The sequence below is a fragment of the Pagrus pagrus genome (assembly GCF_965226575.1).
Source record: "Pagrus pagrus genome assembly, chromosome: 1".
NCBI classification, from domain to species: domain Eukaryota; kingdom Metazoa; phylum Chordata; class Actinopteri; order Spariformes; family Sparidae; genus Pagrus; species Pagrus pagrus.
This window is the reverse complement of record NC_140185.1, coordinates 30,968,788-30,986,229: the sequence shown is the minus strand read 5'-3', so window position 1 is coordinate 30,986,229 and position 17,442 is coordinate 30,968,788. Positions and strand designations below refer to the sequence as shown.

General features: G+C 41.9%; 1 protein-coding gene across 1 annotated transcript in view; it reads left to right on the top strand.

Annotated features, from left to right (window-relative positions):
* Window positions 1-17,442, top strand: part of myo5aa (myosin VAa) — a 51,933-nt gene that overhangs the window by 8,756 nt on the left and 25,735 nt on the right. Inside the window, exons 2-9 of the mRNA XM_084348314.1 lie at window positions 6,340-6,450; window positions 8,543-8,714; window positions 8,977-9,121; window positions 10,113-10,269; window positions 12,298-12,441; window positions 15,095-15,176; window positions 16,659-16,766; window positions 17,020-17,126. Of these exons, the coding sequence (XP_084204440.1) occupies window positions 6,340-6,450; window positions 8,543-8,714; window positions 8,977-9,121; window positions 10,113-10,269; window positions 12,298-12,441; window positions 15,095-15,176; window positions 16,659-16,766; window positions 17,020-17,126 (1,026 nt within the window). The remainder of the gene's footprint in view (window positions 1-6,339; window positions 6,451-8,542; window positions 8,715-8,976; window positions 9,122-10,112; window positions 10,270-12,297; window positions 12,442-15,094; window positions 15,177-16,658; window positions 16,767-17,019; window positions 17,127-17,442) is intronic.

Below are 17,442 nucleotides of genomic sequence, written 5' to 3'. Positions count from 1 at the left end.
GGAGGAGAGGAGTTGGGAATGAGATTCAACAATCAACTTACTTAGAAATGGGACCTTTAATCACAAAGGTTCAGCCCTATTATCTGCTCACAATTAAGGGGCTCAGTTTGCTATTAAAGGATTGTATAAAGCTCTCTGTCTCATCAAGTTGGAGAACAACAAACCTGAACACACAACTGTGACATCATAAGGGTTATCTCAGCTTGGGTAGTAAGGGTACTACAGATTTATTACAAACACCCTGTTACCAGCGTCATTTTGAAAGTAACTTTGTGTAACTTATGTTACAGCATTGCCTACTAAGAAAAGTAACTTGTTAGAGTACTTTTGAGTTAGCAGAAATGAGAACCCCTTTGTGTTCATTACACATGTTGCTGCTTATATTGTCCAGAGGATGCACATCTGCCTTTAAATGTATGTTTTGACTCCACCAACACTGATATTATATGATGCATAATCTGTAACGCTGCAAGTTTATAAGAACTGGAATGGCAGTATATAATCCCCATCGCAGCTCTTGAATAATCTTTTATATTTGATTACGAAAGGTTGAATTATTTGAGGTACATTAAAGTAAACAGAGACCGAGGGTACCCGGCAGCTGTGCAGACTTTTGGCAGCAAACTTAACCGAAACATACCAGCTCCCTATATGAAAAGCCATCTAATAATGAGGTTGTGTTGCTGGAGCTTTTCTGACCATTTAAGAAGTAGGAGAGAAACAGAAACAGTTTGACTGCATTAGGGATTTGCTTTTTTCCTTTTTTGTAGGAACAAAAGGAAAATAGATCAAAATCCTTACAGAGACGGATTAAATATATCAAAACGCGTCACATATTACCATAAAATGTCTTCTAAGTACTCGCATGCATCACTTTGTAATTACCCCCAACACTGCCCGTTGCACACTAGGGTTATGGACAATGCAGAATTGTGGGAAATGTAGGATCCAGTGTTTTTGGAGCTCGACCCAAACAAATGTATAAATGTCAGGATGTCTTGGCCACTGCTGCTTTCAATCTTTTTGTTATGTGTCTCTTGAGAATCCCTCAACCATATTCAAATCTAGTACTAAATTGCTGCAATAGCCCTTTAATCTGCTGTAATAACGAAATCAGAAGTCACTTGACTGAGTCTCCACTGCCTTTTCCTGGAGTAAAGGAAAAGCAATTAAACATGTGCTCAGGGCGAGATCACGCTGAATACATTGAATATGTCACCATTCATTTGAGAGGATCTCTTGCAGACTGGATGCAGATGCGGGTAGAAGAAGGTGTTGCATTGTTCATGTGCATGTTGTCCATGTTGTAATTATATCTATAACATAATAACAATAATATTTACCATAACAGCTGGTATGTTTAGTTTTATTGCTATCTTTATCAGTCTGAACACACACATTTATTTTGCACATTTAAAAGCAACACACATTTATTGCATAGAAAGCAAGAGACCTACAAACACAATGCAGTCTCTCACTCAGGCATGCGGCATATGTGGAGCGAGCCCAATGCAGACAGACTTTAGTCATGTGATTTCTGATGTCAGAGATGCTCTGACGTCTTTGCTCCCTTTCTGTCACCCGTCTTCTCTTCCTCTGCCTCCCATAACACACCAGGCTGACCACCATCCATCCATCCGTCCGTCCATCCATCGCTCTGTGAGGCAGACAGAGAGGCTGCACTCTGACTCATCACATTTTGCTCCCCAGCTTTCAGACGCTCCAGCTTGTGTTTCATTGTGGAGGATTATGTCCTTGAAGCATGTAAATGTCCGTCTGTGTGTGTGTGTCTGGTTGGCTCTCATCCTTCATCTCTCCTCTGTTTTCTGAACCCAGGGGAATTTGTTGGTCTATAAATATGATTCATAGCCTCTGCAGCCGTGTTGTATTGCTGTCTGTCTGTCTGTCTGTGTTTGTCCCTAGACAGAGAGACAGACAGACAGACAGACACACACACACACACACACACACACAAACACACACACGCACGCACGCACGCACGCACACACACACACACACACACACACACACACACACACACACACACACACACACACACCTCTGTATGATTCTGTTTTGGTCCAAGAGTAAAGAGAAAGAAAAGAGAGGAAAACGTGCCAACCAATTCAGGATAATCATGCTTGACACCTACTGACGCACTTAACAGATGTGTGTGATGGTGTGTGTGTGTGTGTGTGTGTGTGTGTGTGTGTGTGTGTGTGTGTGTGTGTGTGTGTGTGTGTGTGTGTGTGTGTGTGTGTGTGTGTGTGTGTGTGTGTGTGTGTGTGTGTGTGTGTGTGTGTGTTGATTATGAGGATCAGGAAGTGTGCTCAGTAGCGCAGTGATGTCTGTGTGAGGTGTGATGCTGCTCAAAACTCGCTGTTGCTATTTTTAGCCTCTGTCGTCGTCCTCCTATCCCTCTCTCTCCCCCTCTCTCTCCCTCTCTCTCTCTCCCTCTCTCGGTTGCTAGGAGGCTGGCTGATGGGACGGTCTCCTGTAGGGACCAAAAGGTGAAATGACTGAGGAAATGGTGTAATTGGAAGTGTGATAAAGAGAGGCGGGCAAAGACGCCGTTTGCCTGTAATTGTAAATGTATCCCCCCCTTAGAAAAAGTGATTCCATTTTGTTTGCCCGCAAGCTTTAAGCTTGTTAAATAATTTCTTTCCCCAAACGACAGTATCAATTATATTTCTTATCAGCTTGTCCCAGCGCTTCATTGAAGCTGTCTGGTGTTTACACTGAGTCAAATATTCAAGACTCCACAGCTTCATGGCCGCATGATTCTGTCTGACGTGTTGTGGATCCTTTTTATATTTTAATATTTCCTCAAGTTTAGCCTGACATATTTCATAGCTTTAGAAAGGTTGTGGAAGTCTGCTACACTTTGAAAAAAAGATCTGCTGACTTCAACAGTATTTGGCTACACTGCAGGGGTTTGCAGTGACTAATCCACCTGCAACAAAATGGGTTTCCTGAACTCGATAAAAATGTGCAAGTTGTTCATTTTCAATTTTAATTAATTTTGCCTGAATTTATGCTTTCAGTCTTTGTTTCAAGAAAACAAAGCCACGCATTGGGTGATCCATTCATTTGATTTTATGGCCATAACAACTATAATTGGCTCCTTGCAGCCGAATGTGGCAGCAGCGCTGATAAATCTGTCAGCTTTGGCAGGCAGGTGTTGTTCCAACAGCATTTCTGAACATTGTGCATAAACTATTCAGTGGGCTGATTGTGCCAATAATATGTAATTGTTACTGAGACAGTTGTATTACTGTTACAGTTTATTGCACAGAAATTGTCTTGAATATAAAAAATGTTTATTAAGTTGTTAAATTCACTTAATCAATCGTAATTTGGAGGAAAAGGCATCTCTGATTGAAAGTCAGACCTGGCTGTTTGACCGTGGATGTTTTAGTTGTGAGTGTCAGACAGATGTGAGGGTGTGATGTGTTGTCTGACCCTGCTGGCTGTACACACAGATAGAAACACTCAGTCTATCTCACTTTATGCTTTTCTTTTTTCTCTCTTTGACCTCCCACATATAGCTCAGGAGCAACATGCCTCTCGTTATCTCGCTTCCTGAAAACCACATGTACACAGTAGAGCCAGACAGATTAGCCATTAGCGACCAATTTATCAGCTGTTATTGCTTATCACAGACATATTCACATCAGTGTAAGTACCACCAACTTTCCACGCACACCTCACCGGCATTGTATGCTTTTTATCATTTACTTATTCCCTGTATAGTTCCCATCCTATAGTTACATTTTGCTTTTATGGTTGTGTTGTTTCCGTTAACTTTGTCCTCTGACTTTCGCCGTTTGCCTCACTTCTTTTGTAAACGTCACTCAGTGGCAAACCTGAACCACACGTCACACTTTCTAACCGCACTGATCACGCTGTCTGGTGCTCCTGCAGGGGTGGAGAGAGAGGAGGATAAGACAAAGTGAACAAAAAAAACTGGGACGACCTGGAGGCTTGGTGGAGATGGAGTTTGAAGCACATCCAGGCACACATACAGGCTCCGTATTAACAGAGGAAAAATAGATATGATGTATGTTGTTGGACTAAGTAAAAGGACTAAACACTTTCTCTTCGGTTTCTCCCTCTTAACATAACGAGCGAGAGACGGACAGACGGAGAGAGGGAGGGAGGGCGAGGGTGTGTGTGACCATGATGTCATGATTCAGATGATCGGCGGTGATGCAGCAGACCAAATTAACCAGTTTCTCTCCCACTGCGTCCTTCTACAATGAGGTCTTTCTCTCTCGACTCTGTGAAATCGTCCTCAGCAGTTTATGTAACGAAGCCAAAAGTAGCCGTGAAACCCTCTGTCATAAAGATTCTCAGCGCTCATCGTCATGTGCTTCAGCGGCCGGAGTCCTAATCAAGACTTCCGATGAATATCAGCCAGGGCTGCAACTAATGATAACTTTCATCGTTGATTAATCCGTAGACTATTTTCTTGATTAAGTCTATAAAATGTCGATCAGTGTCTCCCAGAGCCCAAGATAATGTACACAAACATCTTGTTTTGTCCACAACCCAAAGATATTTCGTTTACTGTCATAGAGGAGGAAAGACACCAGAAAATATTCACATTTAAGAAGGTGGAGTTAGATAATTTTGACAACTAATTGATTAATCCTTTCAATTGTAGTCTCAGCAGATTTAAAATCATCATTTAGTGTCGGGATTGTGTGAACGTGGGCTTGCTTTGAGTACTCGTGTGTCCTGGATTATGTTTTAACAAAGGCAAAAGATGGGAAGTTTATTTTATCTGGTCTCTTTTGAGAGTAATCCTTTTTGATATTTTCACACTTATGCCATTGATTAATTTAGTTGAGATGACGAATCCAGCACAAACAACAACACACACAAACCGCCACCAGAATCAGTTCTGTTGAACCACGCAAACCCCTAATTAATAAACTTAATTTACTCTCATCTTTCTCCTTATGTAATGCCAAATTTACTGTAAGAAGAACAGCTTCAGTGTTGTTTGACCTCTGATTGATGTCTTTAATCCAGCAGGCCACACACACACATTCACGCACCGCAAGCCTCGTCTGTCTGCGTTTTTAAGGCCACAGTGTGGTTCTCTCGGTCTTTCGCTCGCTGCCCTGTCGTCCGGCAAACCATTAGAAGTACGGTTTCCGTGTGTGTGTTCATGCGTCTACGTTTGTGAGCTGGATTCCTCAGCCATGTGACTGCCAGTGTTCATCACTGTTTTACCCACATGTCTGTGATCAGCTGATTGCCTCCAGTCACAAGTTTGTACGAAACAGTTTTATGGTGAACTGTGTGTGTGTGTGTGTGTGTGTGTGTGTGTGTGTTAAAATGAAGTTTTTGACCACAACAGATTTCTTGAGTCGTTATCATCTTCTATTTGTTTGACAGTCTGTTCCCACAACATTTGCAGACCGTTACGAACCATTTGCTCATGACTGTATAAACATAAGAGCCCAGTGTTTTCTCTGAAGTCATCCAGTTTTAATTATTAGCAGAAAGGATTTAAACTTTATTATCAAAGGATTTGAGTTAAACTGTTGTGCAGCAAAGTTGGGTCAGATAAGTGGTATCTCCAAATGATAATAATTCGATAATCACATCACCGACTTATCATACATAACTCGACTTATTGTGGATGTGACTGACATCGATCGAGTTGCTGACCTCTGTATGGCCTGTTGTGTTTACATAAGAACATCACCAACATTTTAGCCAACATGAAGCCAGAATAACTTTTCCCTACTAGCCTCAGCGTTTTCTCACATTTTATAGTTTTGGTTGTGTGGTTTTGTTTCATTAATATGTTTTAAGATTGTCTTCACCTTCCAACATCTGAATATTTTTAAGAGTTAAAGGTTCATTGCAGAGCTCCAGACTAACTTTTCTTAATTTATGTCAAGATAAACATATTGTGGTGCTGATATTTAAAGTAAACTTGTGTTTTCCCCTGTCTTACTGGGATACTAGTTATATGTGTAGTACCTGTGGTAGTATTAGTAGATTTGTTTTTTTGTTTTTGTATGTTAAAAAATATTTTATACATTTCCTCAATGTGACTTGCTGAATATCACGTGCGCCGGTGCGACCAATGAAAATGGTTAGTCGCAGGGCAGGGCTTGTATTTTTGAAAGAATATATTTGGGTTTTTTTTATATTGACCTAATGCTGTCAGTGTAATACTGAACCCAAAGTCTTTAAAAATGTAGGTTTCGGGTGGTAATGTGAAATCCAACCCTGGCTCTTTGTATAATTTGTGTTTCTGTTGTACAGTAACAAGTACTTATCTAATTTTTCATTGTCTTTTGTTCCCCTGTCTCTCAGTGTGCTCGGGTGTGGATCCCCGATGCAGAGGAAGTGTGGAAGTCTGCTGAGCTCACCAAGGACTACAAAAATGGCGACACCTCCCTGCAGCTCATGCTGGAGGATGGAAAGGTGAGGATGAATAGAAGAGGAGTGTTGGGAGGAAGCAGCGTCTCCCTCTAACATGCTTTGTCTCATGTCAGCTCTATTTGTTTCCCTCTCTGCCTCAAAGACACTTCAGAGTGCTGGGTCTCATTAGCAGCTATTGGTTTTACCATTAACACTCCCCACAAACGAGACCAGCTTGCAAATATGCCCCAAGGAGCATTTTAAATGTATAGCATTAAATTGAATCTCTCAGCCTAGAATCCAAACAGCCACAAGCTCAAAGCCACAACGAGCACTCTGGTTAATGAATACAGGCTGCGGGCAAAACTATTTGCCATATTGCTCCTTATGATTTATTATTTATGTGATCATATGTAAATGTAGCCAGCACCATCAAGATGGTTACTGTATGCTTCTGGTTCAGGCTGTTTAAAGAAAAAGTTCATAAAACAGGGTTGCAGCATTAACGTAGATGGGGAATTTTCAATGAATGTGCTTGGAAAGTTTGAAAAAGTGACAGATTTTTGGTGTCAGTCCAGGCCAGGTTGAGATCAAGCACTTTTTTTAAGTAGTCAAGGTTATTTGTGCACCTGAATATCACATACCACGTCTCTGTGGGCTTTACAGGCCCACAAGAAAAGGTTTTCAACATAGATCAAGCTTTCAAAGAGGGCAGGAAGAAATCACCCTAAAACCAAACACAATACATGTCCTTACATTGCATAATAATGTATATATGCATAGTTTTTTATGAAATACTGCACCCTGTCTTATCATCGTGGATTCTGATGCTCATCCAGATCTGTGTGCAGAGTATAATTCTCAATATTTTCTTTTAATATATTGCAATGACACGTTTAGGTGATTGTGCATGATGAGTTATTCTCTCTGTGAGTGCTCTCTGTTTTATATAGACTACATATCTGTTGAAGAATATCAAAACAACACACTTGATAAGTCAGTCAAGCAATCTGATTATCTATTTCATTGCTGGTGTCGTTTGCTAAAAGACGTCAGAATCAAACATGCTTATCAAGCAAGCCTCAGAAAGACAAAGAGATCCCTTCAATAGGGATATAAAAAAGAAAAAAGAAATGTGAGAATGAAAATGTGCATGAAGCAGACAGGCTGAAGTCTCCACATAAAAATGAAAACAAGATTAGTGCAAAACAATACAGATTCAAGTGGCTGCTGGTTTTGCTCCACAGCCGTGGCAGATCAGTCATCTGTCTCATGACATTTCTGAGGACATAAAATACTGTATAAATACTGTCAGTGGGAAAGAGGCATCTGTTATTGATTGGGACGATGGGTTCACAACTGTCAGTCAGCCCCAGCGAGCCAGACCTGGAACACTGCTACAGCCGAACATATAAAAGATCTTACAGACATGCATCCAGAAGAAATGTCTCGATGGATTCTCTGATGGGAAACTTTTTTTCACCTCCGGCCATTAGCAATAATAAGAGGATGTTTCTGTGTCATCATTGGGTGAGTGTAAACACAGTCTGTGGGGGTGTGGAGTAAGGATGGCTGATGAGAAGGGTTTGCGACTATAAATCAGGACACCTCAACCATATTTTAATTTCAGTTCTTCTTAAATGGAAGTGATGCAAACGGAAAAACGTCAGATTGTGTCAGTTTTTTGCAAATGAATCAGCGAACAGGCTGAACACCGTGTCGCTTGTTTGAAACATAAAATGCTCACCTTGGTTCTGTTTTTGCAAAGTTTCGTGCATTTGTAATAGCAATGGTAATATAACTGAACTATTCATCATACTAGCCGAGGAGATTATTGAAATATAAGAAAATTAAGTTAGTTATTAATAATAACTTCACCAAATTAAACCCAAAACAAAATCTCATCTCCTCCTCGTGCGGCAACATCACTTGAAGTTTATCTTGAGAATTAATCAGTGAGAGTTTGCTTGCTCCCTGTGTGTTAAGACGATGATGAGTTCTTACATTTTATTAAATGATCCTTGGAAGAAACACGTCGCAGTCAGATTTTCACTGATCCAACATATTTTGTTTAAATATTTCACTTCACAAGTGTTGTATCGCCTTTTGCTCTCAAGAGTGTGTCTCTGTTCTAACTCTCCTGTCTCATCTCCAGAGCATTGAGCACACACTGGACCCCAAGACAAAGAACCTGCCTTACCTGCGAAATCCCGACATCTTGGTGGGCGAGAATGACCTCACAGCGCTCAGCTACCTCCACGAGCCGGCCGTGCTGCACAACCTCAAAGTCCGCTTCGTCGACTCCAAGCTCATCTACACTTACTGCGGTATGTCGAACTTTAACCATCTTATTAAAACCGACTGCATGTTGCAGTGCTTCGGTTTGAAATCCTACTTTCTAACAACAAACACTGAAGGAGCATCCACTGGCATCAGGGTCTTGCTTTCCCCCTCAGTTTGCAACAAACAAGAAGAGATAATGAACAATACATACACAGTATATACAGTAATCCTCCCCTCTCAGAAGTAGAACGAAGCCTCTAAATGCTGTCTGTGATCTCATACTTGGCCTCTGCATTCGTGCCGTAGGAATCGTTCTGGTGGCCATCAACCCGTACGAGACGCTGCCGATCTATGGCTCAGACATCATCAACGCCTACAGCGGTCAAAACATGGGAGACATGGACCCGCATATCTTCGCCGTGGCAGAGGAGGCTTACAAACAGATGGCCAGGTTCGTATGTGCATGCGTTACCTGAGTAGCCTTGGTTCTAGTCTCCTTGTTGCTCAGCCCTCCCTCTCTCTCTCCGGGGTTTGTAGGTCAAAGCTGAGCCAGAAATAGGTTCGTGGTGGTCTCTCTGTCTCTCCCTCCCTCTACTTCTTGCTCTTTTAATCAAACACACATGCTGCTTTTCTCTGCAGGAACAAACCAGTAGATCTCTTCAGCCCCCCCTCGGGGACAATGAAACAAGCACATATACACAGGTTTAATCAGCTGCCCCTCCTTCTCTCACACAGGGCAGCCAACGTTCAGTGGCACCACTCGACACGGGAGAGCCTTGCATGCAGTGTAGGGCTGAACGACGAATCATATTTATAATCTATATTGAATATTACTTCGCAGCAAAAAGAAACAGCCAGAAAATCCAAGCAAAGCAATCGTTCCTGACTCAAGGAACACCTCCCAAAAACTGTATGAGAAAAAAATGAAAGAAGAGCTCAATAGGCTCGGGATGAATTGGGAGCCATAGGTGGAAAAAATGCCAATTGCAAAAGAAGAAATGATCTCAACAGAGCCGACTCTCCTACCAGCATCTGGGACTTGTTACAAAAGATGAGGGCACAGTAGGAGGAAGCAGTGTTGCCTCAGGAATTTATCTCATTTCTTGGGATAGTGAAGAGGATGGCCTGCTGGATATTAAAGCATGTAAAGGCACACAGGGGCTTATAGGGTGTGTTAACACCTGCTCTGCTTGCAGGCATTCAAAATATTTGTTGATCTCACTTTCTGTGTGCTAACCCTGGCTTTGTTTGTGTCACTTAGAGGATTGTTACAGATAAAACATCACCCCAATTATTTATCATCACAGACTAAAACACGGCCCTACTGCCAGTCAGAGCCAATATTTAGCTTCTCTTGATTTCTCTGCGTTAGGGGTTTATAAGTACACTAACGTAATAAATGCGTTTCTTTTATATTTTTTTGTTTTTGTTCAATTTGTCAGGGATGAGAGGAACCAGTCGATCATTGTGAGCGGGGAGTCCGGAGCAGGAAAGACGGTATCAGCCAAATACGCCATGAGATACTTTGCTACGGTCAGCGGCTCTGCGAGCGAGGCCAACGTGGAGGAGAAAGTCTTGGCTTCCAACCCCATCATGGAGGTGAGGAGTGGAGGCTGTCTGCTGAGAGAGACCTTTGATTACTGTCAGTTTTATCTGTTTCCTGCTGAAACTCAAATATCATCCCTTAAAATATCAATGAAGATGCTCAAAGCTTTTTGTGACCATTTATTTATAATTTGTGCTGTTGTTTGTAATAACTCATTAGATGCAGAATCACTGTCTAGATTTACAGATTTTTTCCCACTGAATTTGTGAAATCCTGTAATGCGACTCGTGTAACGAAGCTCCGCTCCATAGCTGTAAATTTTTCTTCTAAGTGCAGTTTGTGAATGCAGTTTTTTCCTGGCAGTTTGTGAATAGACTCTTGTTTCTTTGGCCCAATTACACCACTATATATTCACTTAGTTGATTTGTAAAAGACACAGGCTGAATGTCATGCTGTTTGTCCTTCTCCTCTCCTCTTGTCTCGCTCTCTTCTCCACTGGCATTTACTTACTGCCTCCCCTTCAGTTTCTCCACCACACTCTGTGTCTTTCTGGCCCTCGAGCTGCTCTCTGCTGTGATAACACAGCTCTTATCCTTAACTGTGTGTGTGTTTTTGTATTTCTTCCTGTAGAGTCATAAGAACAGGAGGAGTTGGAGAGCTCTCCTGTGCCCATATGCCACTACCCCCGCCTCCCCTACTCGTCCTCCACCTCCTGCCATCCCCCACCCTGTCTCTGCTCTATTAGCATCACTCTCCCAGCCACCACTTTCACCTCGAGCCAATCAGAGACAGACTAGCAGAATGAATAGAGAGCTTTCTTTCGTTCGTCGCAGTGATGTCACTTCAGCCCCTAAGCCTCGGCGCAGAGTAGATGGTTGCATCAGCCTGTTCGATATTACAAAACCTGCGTGTGTGAGAGCAGCAGAGTGTTTGTGCATGGTGTTTATATGTGTTTGGCTGATGCAGGCAGAGATTGGAATACCTGCTCTGCTGAAAGGCTCCTTGTCTGCGGTGAAAGACTGTGTGTTTGGCCTTAACTCAGCAAGAACCCTCTGTGCTCACATTTAACTCTGCTCAAGTGCGTGTGGCCCCACCCGTCTACTGACAATTCCTCGTAGAGTCATTGATTAATCATTTATATTGAACTGAGGCTGCTGACTGCAGATTTAGATTTACAGTAGCTCAGCATGAAAAGTCCATCAGTGTATCCAACAACGTGTCTGTGGAGGAACAGAGGTTCATTAATACATGCTAATGATTTGTTAGGTGTGTGTAGAAGAGGTTCTGGTGCGTAGTACTGCGTAGAGACTTTTGAGAATTGAATGAGACGATTGATACAACTCTCATGTCTGTATGGTATGTAGGAAGCTAACACCAGCAACCGGTTAGCTTAGCTTAGCATAGAAATAGAAACAGAGGGAGAGGGCTAGCTTGGCTCTGTCCAAAGCTAACAAAGTCTGCCAACTAATGCCTTTAATGCTCACTAATTAGCCCCGTGTATCTCGTTTGTTTAATCCGTACAAGAACTGAATGCGCTCACAGCAGTTTTATGTGCCAGACTATCTTTTGGGTGGGGGCAGTGAATTCCTGGCAACAAGTCTACAGGATTTTATTTATTCCTTCTGGCCAAGAAATAGTCCAGATGTTGTTACCTTTGGAGGGAGCCAGGTTAACTGTTCCCTCGTAGCCTGACTATGTGGTCAGCTAAGCTAACCAGGTGCTGACATTAGCATCATATTCACTGCACAGGCATGACCGTGGTATCAGGCAAGAAAGCAAATAAGTGTATTTTCCAAAATGCTCAAGAGCCGAAACACATTTTCTCTGTGATGATAGGTACTTTGTTGCCTCGTTGTATTTTCTGCCTCACCATAGAAACAATAACCACAGTAAAGACTCCCTTTCATTCTGCTGTCGTATTATCCTGCAATAACTGGAACTACCGTTTGTGCTCAGTCGATTTGAAGCCAAATGGTGTTTAAATGAAAATGTGCTGCTGCACCATCTGCTCTATATAAATTCAAACACTCTCACCACAATATGTTGCTTCCTTTGCATTTTGTCTTTCTTCTGTCACCCAGGCCATTGGAAATGCAAAGACCACCAGAAATGATAACAGCAGTCGCTTTGGGAAATACATCGAGATCGGCTTCGACAACCGCTACCGGATCATCGGCGCCAACATGAGAACATACCTGCTGGAGAAATCACGAGTGGTGTTTCAGGTGAGCGCACAAACGCACACTGAGGTTTGAATGAACATACACAAGGTGTTTTGTTGTACTTACTGACTTACTTATATTTCATTGACTTGCACTCACTCCATTACTCATCATGGGCTGTTACCCAACCATCTTAGTTACATGCAAGTTAGTACAATTCTTCATTTTATTCTCAACTGGACTCTTGAATAGATAATGCAGTTACCACTTTTGTGGAGTCTTTTGAAAGCACAGCTTAAGTCACAATGGCCTTGTTGTGTCCTTCAGTCATATTACCTGGTTCTTGGTATCATATTTCACTCCTGCTGAAGTGTCCTTGGTCATGAACGTGTTGTACATGAACACACACAGCTCTTTAGCTGACCTTACAGGCAAAAGAGGATTTAACTTGTTAAGTATCGTCTGTGATTTGTTATTCCTTGACATTGGAGGTGTTTTTGCTGTATGAGTCAGCACTAATGTATTTATATATCATGTACTACAGCCATAATGCAACACATACAGGGGATTGTTGGCTGGAATCAAAAGAGTTGAGACTGTACATGTTGAGGTCATCAAGGATGTTTATCTGGAAACCGATAACAGCCTTTTAAAGAGCAGAATAAAACTACATGAGCAGATGAGATGCAGAAAAGAAACTTGTGTAACCCCAGTTCTCTGAATAATGAGTGAGATGTGAGGCTTACGATAGCCCAATAGTTAAGATGCATACCTATATGAATGCAATATTGCCTCTGTCTCTACTATTGCTATCAAACAAAAGCAAAAATACCAGAAATTATTTTAAAAAAACATAGATTATTGAAGACCTTAACTCTTCTCATCCAAAAGGCATCGTTGATTTGGACTGAGTAGTGGAGAGGGGTTATTCAACAATAATGTTTACTCTGCTCAAAACTTTTTAAATTGCTGTAACTTTTTAAATATTTCATCGCTCCTCACATGCTTGGTCTCCTCACAAGTATGAAGAAGTGCAGTCAACCAGACACACACAAGCAGTTTGTTCAGTAGCAGTCATAAAAAATACTCATCCCACACTAACTGTCAGTGTGGCCCTGGTGTCCTTTAGAGCAGGTGAAGTATGCAGCAATAACAAAGACAATGAGGAGGAAACAGTAAACCCCAAACCAAACAATCCATCCGTCACACTGGGTTACCACCTGCCACTCCTTTCCTCTTCCCCCCTCTTTTTTATCAAAGACTCTCTTCCCCAAGTAATGACCCTTACCTTATCTTTCTTATCCTATTCTCTCTTGTTACAGCCAAATCAGTGCACATGTTTCTGGTTTGCATGCTTTGTTCTATCTAGATGAGGTTTACCTACTTTTCCTCTTACATAACTGTCTTGTATATTCAGCGGGTGTATTTTCTCACTGGGGGAGCCAGTAGGGCAGGGTCTAGATAAAGACGATAAATATAGGTATTTTAACTCTGCACACACATTAGTACTTGAGTGCTGTTGAAGAAGGTGCTGTTGAGGAATGAGGATGTTGGCGTTAAAAAACGTGATCACTTCCCTCTTCACATTTTTCTCATGCCTGGCTCCAGTACCACCCATTTATAGGTGTGTGTGTGTGTGAATGTGTTTGAGTGCAGTAGCACCAATGTAGGACACAGGTAACAGATTTGTTTCCTGCTTCGAAGCCTCCTGCCGACACCATTTTCACATGAAGTAATTTATTTGCACTGGAAATGAATCGGTAGCTCCAGATGTCTCTCACCAACAGGCGTCTTTCTGTATGCAGTTTTTACAGTTTTATTGGCGGTTGTATTATTTATGTGCGTGTACTGTATGATCCATCAGGTAGTATCTCATCATGAGAATACATGACAGGTGGGCCACATATGTGTTGTGTCTGTTGGTAATATTCTCATCTGACTGACTGACTGAATATCTGTTGACATGCCCTCGAGCAAGGCACACCAACTGCTCCAGTCGAGCTTCCAGATGTTAAACACTCAAGCCATAATGTAATGTAAAGAAGATGATTGTACATTTATGCAGACAGATTTTCCCTCCATTGATTTATGTTCAACTAGAATGGCACACAGTAGAGCGCATACCTCCGCCATGGCTCAAAAGTCCCTTCACTCATAGATACTAGACACTTAAATATGGCAGATATTCTTATCAGAATCTGTACATTATTAACGAAAATGTCCAAAAAAGCCCTATTTGCAATGTTAAAAAAATCTGTTAAGTAGATTTTGTGTAATCCTGCTGACAAACCTGGACACAGGTGAAAACCCTAACCTCATTAAGAGAAATTAAAGGTGCATTATGTAGTTTTAGGGAAGAAATTTTGATCAGAAGAGAGACTGATATTTTTTTATTATGCCTAAACAAACTAAATAAACAAACTCTCCTTATTTTCATGACTGAATAAACAAACTGACTTTAAAGGACGACACAATTTCATACTGTTTTACTTTGTTTGAAGCTAGGAAGGTGGCAGGGTCCGCCAAACATAAACAGTGTTCTGGGGACCTTATTTCCCTCTGAGAACAGCTTGTTTATTCACTTATGGAAGAAATTAATGTTTGTATTATTCCACATTAATATTGTAAATATTACGTTTCTGAGTTTGAAGAGATGCTATACATGTGTGCACGTAGCATTCCCCTCTCATCATGTGACCCTCATGTTTTCTTCCAGGCGGACGAGGAGAGGAATTATCATATCTTCTATCAGCTCTGTGCATCATCGCATCTACCAGAGCTCAAGAATCTGAAGCTGAGTAAGTCTCATGTTTGCATACATGGATCCACACACAGAGAGAGCTGCACAGTTGACTGTTGGCTTTGACTGTACATTCACACCATGAGCTATTACAAACACCACAGCTTTAAATCTGCTCAGAAGGAACAACTCATCACTTTCATGTTTTTCAGAGTGGTGAGGTCAGCTGCAGCGCAGAGATGGCTGACCTCGAGCACACGTTGAATACATTAGCTAAAGCAAAAGTGAGCAGTGAACACAGAGGAGCTGATTGTGAGAGCACTGTGTGAGCTGCAGTGGCCTTCACAGCAGGAAAACTGGAAATACTTCAGATCTAGCATCACAGTGACTCATCGACTGAGCCAAATCAAAAATAATTCAAGTTTAATCGCCAGTTTTCCCGATTGATTTACCCAAATAAGGGACACTTTTAACTGGAGCTGACCCTGAGCGGGAACCACAATAGAAACCGTATATAAAGATTGTTTACACCCTTCACTTCCCCAAACAAAATAAAGTACATTGAGATGTCTGAAGAGCGCTGCCAGATATCACATTTTATATCAGTTCAGACGAATTAAACTCATTGACTCAGTGGCTGAACAGGCTCTCATACAGAGCGCTCCTGCTGTGGACCTGCACCTGCTCCTCCTAGTCATGGGACACACACACACACACACACACTGCTGGCACTGTCACTTACAGCCACTCAGTTGGCACTCTCGCTCTCAAACACACACACCCGCACACACACACACACAGCTGCTGTCTTTTCCTCTCCTGCTGACTTCCTGGCGCAGTAAATGGAGCGGTTGTCACAGTCGTGTCAGTGCCTTAATTCAGTGTAAAATGTGTATAAAGAAGCTAATTGTGAGAAAGTTGAGCTAATATCATTCTTACACAGAAGTGCTCTTCATTTCTCTTATTTTCTGAGAACCCTGAACCAATCTGCGACGTCATGATGCCGTGTCGGTTGATCTGAGACTGTTTTCAGACTTCATATCACTTCGAGTGAGTCAGGATTTGGGAATTTGATTCCTCATTTCCTATTTGCTGATAAAGAACATTTCCACCCACATGTAAATAACGGACTGCGGGAAAATAACTTCTGGGAAACCCTGCAGTGCTTTATTTTCTTTAATCCAGGACCACTTAATAAAACCTCTGACATCTGACTTTAAGCTTCTTCTTGCCACCATGGAGCGTATGCTTGGTTTAATTGACAGCTCAGCGTTACCATAACAAACCAGGATTGTTGCTATGGTTACTTGCAACGCTACCTTAAGCACTGACTGGGAATGATCCCACCTTTGGCGATGATGATGACGCTTTCAACCGACAGTTCCTCCTAGCTCTTCTTTTTCTTAAATTTCCAGTGCAGTTCTGCATGGTAACGGTGTGTGCTCTAATAGCACAGTTGCACCCCTTAAGTTGCACAATGTAAAACTGCACATCCTGCATGTTGTCTTAATATATTCGCCCTCTCTGTCTCTCCACTCAGGCAGCGCAAACGACTTCTTGTACACCAGGCAGGGCCGCAGCCCCGTTATCGACGGCGTGGACGACACCAAGGAGCTTTGCACCACTCGCAATGCCTTCACTCTGCTCGGTAACTTACGGACACCCACACGTATAAATAAATATCAAATCTCTCTGGATGTTCGCATTGCAATCCAACAGTCTAATGTGTCTTAAACTGCTGCTGGATATACCATATTAACTGAAAGTGTTGAATAATCAGATAAAGCACTTTGTGGGTATATTTTTCTAGCCTCTTGAGTAAAGCTTAAGGATGAGCATGGTAAAGTGGGGTCACAACTCACTAATAACCAGCTGTCTGTCTGTGTGTTTGTCCTCTGCAGGTATTAATGAGTCCTATCAGATGGGACTGTTCCAGGTTTTGGCTGCTATTCTTCATCTGGGCAACGTGGAGATAAAGGACAGAGACTCAGACAGCAGCGTCATTCCTGTGAGGATAATATTTATACTGAAGTAGTGATTATCAGAGCGACGTGCAAACAAACAGCATGATATTCACCACTTTATATATCTTTTTCCTAGACATGTTTAGAGTTATGTATTCATGGACTCTTTTCTGTTTCTTAAACACATTTCTGTTCGTTTTGAAGGAAAAAACATTAGTCTTCATTTGACTTCAGTTGCCCTCCTACATCATGACTCATGCTTGTTGTGAGGAATGGCAGCAATCCAAATGTCTGAATGTATCAGTACAAACACCACCAGCCCCCACCTTCACCGCATAATTGGAAATAAGGCAGGCATAT